This window comes from Ictalurus punctatus, chromosome 2 (assembly GCF_001660625.3).
Source record: "Ictalurus punctatus breed USDA103 chromosome 2, Coco_2.0, whole genome shotgun sequence".
NCBI lineage: Eukaryota > Metazoa > Chordata > Actinopteri > Siluriformes > Ictaluridae > Ictalurus > Ictalurus punctatus.
The window spans coordinates 1,401,388-1,412,954 of record NC_030417.2 but is presented as its reverse complement, the minus strand read 5'-3'; the positions used below and the strand labels follow the sequence as shown (position 1 = coordinate 1,412,954).

Below are 11,567 nucleotides of genomic sequence, written 5' to 3'. Positions count from 1 at the left end.
ACACACAAAACTCCATACACACTAACCGGCGAGTCATTTACACACAGAAACCCAACCACCAATCCAGAAACTGTACACAGTCATGAGCGCTTGGGTCGTTCAGCTTGTTTGTTTTTTATATATCTTTTTACACTGATGAGTCTTCCAAAAGAAGAGAGCGAGAGAGGGAGAGGAAAAAAAAAGAAAGAAAAAGAAGGGGAAAAAAAAAGAAGGTCCGGAAGGTTCTGAAGAACCCTCTCATGTCAGATTTCATCTTTATTTAATAATGTAGTGGTGAAGCTTTCTGTTGTTGGCGTTCCGTTCATTTTCCTCAAACCTTTCAAATAAACGACAGGAAACGTGACATGATTTCTCTTTTTATCTATACAACTGTTTTTCGTCATCAGAAATAAAAACTGTCAGCAAGCAGGTGTGAGCGGGAACAGCGCAGGAAAGATTAGAGACAGAGATAGAAAGAGAAGAGAAAGAGAGAGAGAGAGAGAGAGAGAGAGAGAGAGAGAGAGAGAGAGAGAGAGAGAGAGAGAGAGAGAGAGAGAGGAGAGGGTGAAAGAGTGCAACAGGAGGAAGAGTTAGATACAAAGTAGGAAGAAATGAGTATAAGTGAGATGAAGAGACAGAATAGAGGAAACGGCATGTGTAGGCGTGTGTGTGTGCGCGCGTGTGGACACGTGCTCGTGAATGTGTGTGTGATGGACTGTTCAACTGCAACACTTGGTCTTCCAACCCGTGACTCCGCCTCCAGAGCTGATGTCGACGTTTTCACTGTTGGGCTCTTTTACAGGTGTCTGGAAAACACACACACACACCAATGTAAACACACACCAGATGTAGCGTCAGACCCGACACACTGACCGCTAGCGCTATGTGCACACGCACCTTTCTGAGGATGTCTTCTGCTAACGTGAGGAAGGCCTTCTCGATGTTAATGTTGGCTTTCGCACTCGTCTCAAAGAAACGGATTCCGTGTTCCCGGGCAATCTGAACACACACAGAGAGGAGACAAATAAACTTGGGTGGGTAGGGGTGCGTGTGTGTTTCAGTCATGTTTATTACAACACTGATACGTGTTTACAAGCGAGTATTTTGTTACGCAACAAAAACACTTCAAAACATGAGAATCGCGTGCGAGACGTTTCGCTAACCAATCACGTCGCTCGGGCCCGTGTCTCATGTCCCCACTTTGTGTGCGTGTGTGTTTTGTCCTGCACAAGTGTGCTAAACAAAACAACGTGCTTCGTTCAGTCGTGGCGCGCAGACAGTCACAAATCAGGAGTCGTTTATTATAACAGAACCGCGTGGAAGAAAACCGAAGCTCCGGCTCCACACGTTCAGTTTATACTTGCTGTTTACTATGCGTGCGCAACATGGCCGCCGCACATATCCTCGACTCGCGTGCGTGTACGCTGTTCTAGACCGCTGCAGAGTATTAACACTGAACCGTTTCCAATTAAATCTCGACTAGCGGAGATTTTAACGTATGCTCGCAGAGTTCTCGATTTGTTTAGCGACGCTGCGCATGAAGTCGCTGGTAAAAGTGAAGCATTGGCACCTTTCAGCGCGAGTCGCATTTCTGCGCGCAAGCTGTTTAAAGATCAAACCCCACCCCTCCGTCGTTCTTATGTCCTTGCTCCCGGAGAGCGACGTTTCCATGGAAGAGGCCGAGGCAGAAAGTTACTCCGACCAGACGGAAACAGAACGTCGTTTGGTTTAGTTGAGGTCAGCAATGCGGTGCTCTTCTGCGTGTGTGATAAAAGTTATGAACGTGCTAGGAAAGGCAGCAATGTTCCTGTAGTCTTTTTTAGGTCAAGACGAGAATGGGGGCGGGGGGAGGTGTGTGGTTGTTGTGTCCTAGCCACAAAAAAAAGACGGAAAACTTTTGGGTAAGGAACTTAAACGGTTTTTTTTTTTAAACAAAAAAAATGGGTAAAAAGTAAGACAAGTGTATTGTAGTCTGTATTTAAGAAGTCCAAGCATACAGTGTGACCAATCATGCATACACACACGATTTCATGCTTAGTCATGGTGAGATCCTTCCGCTTCCCCATTTCTCCTGCTTCCACCACATCAGCTTTGAGAACTGATTGTGCACTTGCTGCCTAGTAAATATATCCCACCCTTAAACATTATTCACGCCACCTGTTAGTGGGTTTAATGTTATGGCTGTATGGGTGTGTATAAAACCAGAAGCTGTAGGTAGAGGAAAAAACAAGTTTTCTTTCCAAAATTTACATTAAGGTAAAATGTAATGATCATCTCTAAATTCACAGAAAGTCACAGTGTTTGGCGTGACCCTAGCCTCAGGCAGCTCACCTGTTCTCCCTTGGCCTTTGGTACGACCCGTTTGTCCTCCATATCACACTTGTTGCCTAGCAGCATTCTCTCCACATCCTCGTTGGCATGCTGAAAAACACACACGGAAACACACACGGAATTTGTGTGAGGAAACAAGAAAAATAAGAGCGAATGTGTTTCATACAAGGACGCTGCGTTAGTTTTTAGTGAAATAAAAACGTCTACGGAGACTGGAGATGTTCACACCACCGTTAACGATACGGTCTATTGATGAATAATCGGTTCCATTTAGAGGAATATTAAAGGGAAAAGCTGAGGTTTCTGTGTGTATGGAGAGCCTGAAAGTGAACAAGGACAGCAACTGTACTGGACATCTAATGCACCATCATCACTAGTGGTGTGTGTTCTGGTCATTTCCACAGCTTGAGTATAACAGGGCTGGGTTCGGTCTCACAATTACTCTATACTGAACTCTATATTTATAGCATATTATATGTTGTACAAGTTAGGGACCAAAAACAACAGCTGCTTGAAACGTTACCACAACCAATCACAGCACAGTTTCTGCCTGAAACGACCCTGTGACCAATCACAGCACAGTTTCTGCCTGAAACGACCCTGTGACCAATCACAGCACAGTTTCTGCCTGAAACGACCCTGTGACCAATCACAGCACAGTTTCTGCCTGAAACGACCCTGTGACCAATCACAGCACAGTTTCTGCCTGAAACGACCCTGTGACCAATCACAGCACAGTTTCTGCCTGAAATGATCCTGTTCTCATGCGCTTGATGTGCTGGCAGTATCTGCTATTCAACTTCGCGACTACATCTTACTCACTCGGGGGAAGTGACGGTGATGTAGAGTTTCACCTCGCTATAAATCGGCCGTACGTAGCTGCGCGAAGCTTTTTGCAGTTTAGAGACGCACCTCATCGATGTTCCTGAGCCACTTGCTGATGTTCTCGAAGCTCTTGGCGTTGCTGATGTCATAGACGAGCATGATGCCCATGGCTCCTCTGTAATAGGAGGTGGTGATGGTGTGGAACCGCTCCTGACCTGCCGTGTCCCTAAACACACACACACACACACACACACACACACACACACACACACACACACTATTACACTGCTAACCATGCAATTACTAATTACCCATTATTATAACAAACTGCAAAGTCACTTGCACGCGTGATTGGACAGGAGGTGTTGATTCATTTTCTACAACGAGTAGCGCGTCAAATACGTTACCGTTTCTATAGCAACGGTTGTTCGTTCGCGGTGGACGACCCACATAGACGCGGGTGCTCGTTGATTTGGCAAAGGAGACGTTTGTGGAAGGAGTCTCCAGTGTGAGCGGTTTTCAGACGTCTTCAGGACAGACCAGGTTACGCCTTGCGCTCTCTCAGTAACACGACAAGGTGCGTTTTTCGGTCTTTATTAACGCAGACAAAAACAGACCGTACACAGAGCATCAAATAAAGTTTTTAAAAAAAAAATAAAGCTAACGCATTTAATCGTTTGAGAGCCACGACGACGATAACAAGCTGCTTACGTTTGTACGCGAAGCTGGCCGAGAGTTCGCCCGCCATTTTGTTTTGGTTTTCCGAGCAGAGATGCTTCAGAAAATACGACGTCGTTATTTCCGCTAAGGGAACATAGAGAGCGTCGATGCTCGTGGTTATTTTTAGGGAGCGAATGTTTCGGTGCGCTGGAAGGACTTCGCAATCAAGACAGCCCTTAAATTGGCAGACTCCCTCAGTGCTGAACAGGGGAGCTGGTTGAGACGCACCCTGCATCATCTCGCACTAGCCAAACGCTACCCAGGAAACCATGGCAACCGGCAGCAAAGTAAAAATAAGACCACAGTGGAGCAGATTTAGTGTCCAAACCTCATCCGCGTATACGGTGCGGCGGAGTTTTACTGTACCGCAATTTTTACACACGCAAATGCCAGATAGTGAGCAAGTACGCGATTTGAGACGCAGTCGCACCTCCTCATCTCTCTCTCTCTCTCTCTCTCTCTCTCTCTCTCTCTCTCTCACACACACACACACACACACGATATTAGCACTCACCATATCTGTAGCTTTATCTTCTTTCCTTGCAGTTCGACTGTTTTGATCTTAAAATCGATTCCTGGAGAGGAAGAAGGGGATTAAGTCAGTGCACCATTACAGATGTAGAACAGTGTTGGGGATACGGACGAACAAATCAGCAGAACATCTGTATTAATAACTACAGTTACATCACAAGTGTGCGGTTCACGAACAAATAGAATTTAATCGGTTTATTTGACACCCTACTGCATCCCGAGACCGACAACAGTGCAAGAACACGTACTTTACACGGAGACAGAAGAACACAAAGACCGTTACTGCCACCTACACCTACCCCCCGCTTTCAGGTTCAACCGCTCAGGACGCACAAAAACTGTATAGATATTTGTATTAAAATTGTAGTGACACGGTGTGTGTGTGTGCGCGTGTGTGTGGGGTGTTCGTGTAAAGCAGTGTGTGCTGCACAGTGTGTGAACCCCCGCTGACGGGGCAGTATGGAAACTGTGTGTGGCGCAGACTGGCACTCGCTGGCATCGGCTCCGGCAGAACCGTCTCAATCTGTCCTTCTGCTGGGGGTTTAACGGCTCTCTCTCTCTCTCTCTCTCACACACACACACACACACACACACTGACATCATTCAGAAAGAAACAGAGGGAGACTGAAATAGACGGAAAAAGAAACAAAGACTAAAAGGTGAGATGAAGAGAGACAAAGAGACGGCTGGATGATGGAGAGAGAGAGACAGAAATGTAAACAGAGTGAGACAGAAAGGCACTGAGAGAGCGAGCGAGAGAGAGAGAGAGATGGAGAAACAGACTGAGAAAGATGTGCGAGAGATGGACAGACAGTAACTGACAGAAAGCGGAGTTACGCGAAAGACACACGGCGAGCCTCACAAGACGTTGGGCGACAGACCAAGCAGGTTGCAAGTTCAAAATCCCTCAGCTAAACACACACACACACACACACACACAGTAAGTCGCTCTGAATGAGAGCATCTGTCGAGGGCAGACAAACGCCGTCAGTCACGTGTTCCAATATTTTTGCTCACCTACAAAACGGGTGGTCTGATACAAAACGTGCGGTCATTTAACACGACTACTCATCGGTCACTACGAAGCTGTGTACATGGTGTGTTAGTTAGGTGACGTATAGGTTAGGTGTGTTCGGTAACTTCACTTGTTTCCTGGTAGAGATGTTTCTCACAGATCTTCCCTAACACACCTTTGAAATCCATGTTTGTTCCTGCCTGTTGTTACACAGTTATAGCGTGTGAGACATCTGTGTGTCCATGAAATCCGAGTGTGTGCACGCACACACATGTATGAGAGAGAGAGAGAGAGAGAGAGAGAGAGAGAGAGAGAGAGAGAGAGAGAGACCCGGAGTGTTCAGTGTGAATGTAGACTTCAGTGAGAACATTCTTGTGCTTGAGAACCTCACATTCAGAAACAAAACTCAGGAGGAAAGATCCTATCTTACAGTCATGTACTCTTACTCACTCCTAATCCAAAAACCCTCTCTCTCTCTCTCTCTCTCACACACACACACACGTGTTGGGTGGGACCGGCCTTATTAGATGATATACATATCGTTTAGCCAAAGAATGAGTCACTCTTACACAATACAAATCACTCTCACACACACACACACACACACACACACACACACACACACACAGTGCAAGGGGCTTAAGGCCAAGTTCCTGTGAGACAGTGAATGAGTGAGTGAGTGAGAGGGAGGGAGAAAGGAGAAACAAAAAGAGAGTCTGAAAGATTTTTAGAGACACAGATGGCACCGAGAAACAGAATGAGAGAGTGCTGTAAAGAGAGAGAGCCTGGAAGAAAGAAAAATGCAGAGAGAGAGAGGAGGGAAAAAAGGAAGAAGAGAGTATAAGAGAGAGAGAGAGAGAAAGAGAGAGAGGGGAGGAGAGAGAGATGGTTGAAGCTCGAATCTGATCGGTCAGGAGTTCCAGAGAGAGAGACAGAGAGATTCCACCCTCCATTCTTGTTTTAAAAGCAGAAGGAAACGAGTCGCTAGTTTTGGGATCGTGTGAAAATTGCGACGTTAGTGAGTTTGCCTCACACCTCTGGGACCCCCGTCTCCACCCTGTGTGCATGGAGCTTGCACGTTCTCCCCGTGCCTCAGGGGTTTCCTCCCCCAGCCCAAAGACACGCCTTGTCAGCTGATTGGCATTTCTAAATGGTCCAGTAGTGTGTGAATGTGTGTGTGCGATCGTGCCCTGTGATGGTCCCTCTGAAGTTAACAGATTTCGGAAAAAGTCGCAGCTTTTCCATTGACGCTGGAGACTCCTTCCATAAAACGTAACGTAAACGCCTCCTTGCTTTGGAGAGAACGTCACCGTATCAATGAGCTGGGTAGAAGTGGGGTAAAAACAGAACGACCGCATGGGCTGATGGGTAAAAGTGCACCACTGAACTCCAGTGTGAGTGTTGAAATCCCTGTGATGTATGACGCATGCTAACTCCGTCCTATAACTGCAACCAGAATGAGCCGAGGATGAAACTGGAGATGTTACGAAAAGGCCAGTGGAGCAGAGAGCATGCGTGCGCGTGTGCGCGCGCACACACACACACACACACTTTCATCACTAAAACATCTGGTCTCTTCAACCCCTAATTAGAAAAATGGTTCTAGTCCCACAACGACAGAAGTAAAATATTGAACATGAATACTGTACGTTTTGCTATAAACTGTGTACGTGTATGTGTGTGTGCATGCAAGTGTGTGTGTAAGCTGATCCCTGCGATGGAGGGAGTTTCCGGTGGGTATTTTAGGATGCTGAGCCATGGCAGCTGTATCAGCCACTCCACCACAGACAGAAAGAAAGAGCCAGAAGGCAGGAAACAGAAGTCAGGAGGGGGGAACAAAAACAAACAAAAAAACATTTCTCAGTAGCATCAAATGATCGGTGACGTAACGTTACACTGCCACGACGTCCGCTAACGTGAACTCCGACTGCATTTCCCCACCAGACCAGAAGGGGAGCACGTCGTTATGGCTCGAAAATCGTTTCTCATTCGATAGAAACAAATCTGAAACGATCACAGCCGAGGTATTTAACCCATCTCGGACATTAAGCCCCGCCCACTTCCTTCACACTCTCACCTGGTGCTCTCCAGGTAAATGGAGAACGCTTGTTGACGCAAAACGAAATCCGTCGACGCAGCTGATATCAGAGGAGTATATAGTTCACGATGTTTATTACAGATATGTTACAGGAACACTACAACTAAAAACGGCCAAAAAAAACACACAAACACCTCTTTTGGGAACTATTTCGCAGTCGCACGAAATAGTTTCGCAGTGACGTTTATCGGTAACCGAGACCTTTTAGCTGTACTCATGTTCGGCGCAAGTGAATCGAAGGCAGCTTCGGCTGAACACGCGTCGTGATGACGTGACATGACAAGTCTCGGCTCAAACCTGCCCGAATCCTCCGATTTTAAAAGACCACGAGCTCCTCCGGATGTCTTGCCTTTTTTCAAAAGGATCTCGAGTAATCAATTTATGACAAAAAATAAAATCAACATAATTGGGGAAGAGGATTGGAAACAGGACTGCGTTAAAATGCCCACGGTCTCGTCGAGGACAGCCGTTCGTACCCTTACAGCCTTCATCTCGAAAGTGCAAGCGCCTCCCGAAGACGCCATCCTTCCTGAATGGAGCGCAATTTTCCGAAGTGCCCGTGACGGCCCGCGTGTTACGGGATAACACCGAGAGAGACGAGTCTGTGTGTCCGGAGCCAGGACTCTATAATCCTCGAACGGGAGCATGGGATCGCTTTCCTTTCCTCTTAATTTATAATTCCATGCTGCACAGAAAGAGAAGCTGTTTCTAAAACAAAAAGATACACAAACAAGTACGGGATTTAAACAGTGGTCTGTGCGTGTGCACGCGCGTGGGAACATCACCGTGTCTTCATTCCCTGTCAGGATGGCACTCGTGTTGTCATGCGCCAACGTACGTTCTCGGGAGAACCGAAAATTCCACTTCCACCGGACGTTAAAAGCAGCAGGTCAGTGAAATAATATCAGAGCTCTCTCACACACACACACACCAAATTTTGGCAAACAAAGCGAGTATTCCATGCAGAGCCTCGCTGATCAGGGACCAAGAGTTTATGGATTTACTGTCCGCTTCAGGAAAATATTCCACGGAACGCCATAAACCACAGTCACATCTGCTGACCCAGAAACGTCGCTCCTGCAGGAAATCCGTCGGAAAGTTTCTGCTTGGAGGTCCTTGGGTGACTTGAAGTTTTGGCACCTGAAACACCATGGGGGGGGGGGTGTTCATCGGTTACAACCCCTCAACACCACGACTCGATTCGTTCCACGCACCAAACAGACCCGCCCCCTGCTTTCCATTGGTGAGCGAGACGGAGGCTTGTGAATGAACAACTCGAAGCGTGCGTCCTTCACGTCCAACACCTTTTCCCTCTGGATCACCGTAGTAACGGGTTTCTAAAAAACCCTACAAAACTTTAATTTTTGGCAGCTCAGAAATCAGCTCCTCGTTGTTCTGCAAGCAGATGGGGGCGTGGTTCCTCGTCGAGGGGAAGTCAAGTGCGGGACTGGGAAACACTAACCGAGTTTCACATCACTTCTAAGCAACGTGTTAAATTTGAACAATAAGCAATTTTTTGGTAATTAACAGAAGCGATGTTCTGTGCCTCGACGTGGGTTCACGAGCTGAACCCGCTGTGGTACGGTTAACGTATAGAGCTCGTTAATGTTGCAAGTAATTGTTAAGGAGCCAGCGGTGATAATTTAACAGGCTAGTCAAGCTGATTTGTACGCAAGGCTGATATTTGCCAAAAATAAACCCTTCTCTACACGATCGTCGTTCACGGTGCTTCAGATTCCGAACGATGTCGGTCACGTAACAATCGGAGGCTACTGCATCGACTTGAAACGTAGCACGCCGCAGCAACACGGCTATGTACGTCAAACTCTCACAACAAGCCGGGTTTTCCCAAAACCGTGCTGTTAAAGGCGCGATAGGTAAGATTAAACACCCCCCCCCACCACCACCAGCTGTATGCGTCATACACTTGAATGGGTTTTTTAAATAACTTCCAGACCCACCTCCATTCCCGTATATGGTTCCAAAGCTCCGCCCCACAAAACCCCCAGTATAAACCAGTTCCCCTTGGAATTTTGGAATAAACACGCAAACTCTGCAATATTGAGAGGAATGTTTTTTCAAAATCACATCATGTGAAAGACCGGGCAAAACCCTGCCCAGGCTGAATAAACAAACACAAACAAGCATTCCGGACCGGAAGTCGGTTTTCCAAACGGGTTTTCGCTTTTGCCCGCAAAGTAAAGGCTTAAAGCGTTCTATTTCATCACGTTCTAGATATTTTGCAAGTTCTCTGTACAAACACAAGAAGTCACAAAACCGACGATATCACCTTTAAGTCACGTAAATGCACGAACTCAGCATGAGGAGGGAAAGTGATGCCAATCGGCACCGTGCTCCCTACATAACCTGCATAATAACACCGTCTCCTCCACCCTACCTAGTGCCCTCGACAGCCATTTCGCATCGATTTGGACTGGAAGAAAACAACACAGACCGGTGGAGCTCAAATATTAAAAAGATTGAAACGTGTGAATGTGTAATTTTTTTTCGCCCTCTATTAAATAAAGATTCCTCACCTATGGTGGAGATAAAGGTGGTGTTAAAGGCGTCGTCTGAGAAGCGGAACAACACGCAGGTTTTCCCCACGCCGGAGTCTCCGATCAGGAGAAGCTTAAACAGCAGGTCGTAGGTCTTCTTCGCCATGTTGGGGCTCTTTTTCTAACGAGTTAACACTAAAGAGAGGAGGCAAAACAACAAACAACACCAACACACTATACAACAATCAGGCGGTTGTTGCTGCTGTAGCGAATTCTTGTTGGTTAGCTTGGATGCTAAGCTAACGTTAGCCTGGCTAGTTTTCTGTCGCGTGAGCTAAAAGTCGCGATTTTATTTTTAACCGTGAGACGTTGTTGTTGCTGTTTTCTTTTATTTATTTTTGTCCCCAGGAACAGTTTGGATAAATCTCCGTCGTGAAGCAAAAATAATCCACCCTTCGGGTTGCTTTCCTTTTCCTTTCTTTCTCTTCTCCCACACAGTTCGGGACAAAATGGCTCCCTCTACGAGAAAACCCCCTTCAGTCTTTCTTCAAAACTAACGTCTCGAGCCGGGTTTTTATCAGCTTCATCTCACCCTCCCTCCTCCGGATTACAATCCGAAAAGGCTCGAGCGCGTTGTCCCGGTGTCAAATCGAGATTACGGTGATATTTCTCTCCGTTGTTGTTATTTGTTTTTGGGTTTGTTTGGTTTTTTTAACGCGAGCCGAAACACAGACAGACGACCGCCGTCGCCTTCGAATGGAGCCACCGCGGCCGGCGACACCCTACATCTACAGTCGCCGCCCTTCTCCCCGCCCACCCTTAGGCGTCCTCTGCTCTGATTGGCTGAGGCGGCAACATTTCAAAAACATTCCCCTGACGTTGATTGGACAGACGCTCCAACCGTCAAAAGGAGGACATGCGGAAATTCACTGACGCTCGGTTGCGGTTTGCTAAATGTTAACTGCGCGACCGAAGCGGAGCGTAACGGCAGCTCTGTCACAGGGTTAAAGGTGCAATAAGCGATTTTTTACAAACGTATATACTCGTACAAATAACCTGCGAGATATATAGAACGTGATTTTAAACAAACAAATAAATAAATAAATCGTTCAAGCCATGATTTATGACATGACAGTATTATTTCAAAGCCTTCTGGTCTGGAATGCTTGTTTGTGTTTGTATTTTATTTTATAGACATTACTCTACGGGCATCTATAGATCCAGGGCTGGAGTTTTGTGAACATAGTGTGGAAATGGCTGGTGGGCTGAACAAGTACAAAAAAAATCATTCAAATGTAAAAAGAAAAAATGGACTAATCTTACCTAACGCACATTTAAAGGTGCAATAGGCGATTTAATAACAAAAATAACAAAAACAAAACATTTTTACTCGTACAAATAACCTGCAAAATAAGTAGATCATCCATCCATCCATCCATTTTCCATGCTGCTTATCCTACACAGAGTCACGTGGGCAGCCTGGAGCCTACTCCAGTGTTTGTGTTTGTATTTTAGACCCTAATCGACTGGCCATCATAGATCCTGGGGGCGGAGCTGAACATGTTCAGGA

At 46.4% G+C, this 11,567-nt stretch overlaps 1 protein-coding gene across 1 annotated transcript; it reads right to left on the bottom strand.

The window, feature by feature from the left end:
- Positions 1–343: 343 nt before the first annotated feature.
- Positions 344–10,765, bottom strand: rab10 (RAB10, member RAS oncogene family). The gene is made up of 6 exons (XM_053677334.1): positions 10,037–10,765; positions 4,370–4,430; positions 3,223–3,361; positions 2,311–2,400; positions 877–978; positions 344–785 (listed from the first exon to the last, which is right to left on the bottom strand). The coding sequence occupies exons 1-6, from the start codon at positions 10,161–10,163 to the stop codon at positions 699–701; spliced, it is 606 nt and encodes a 201-aa protein (XP_053533309.1). The 5' UTR covers positions 10,164–10,765; the 3' UTR covers positions 344–698.
- Between the last annotated feature and the right edge of the window lie 802 nt (positions 10,766–11,567).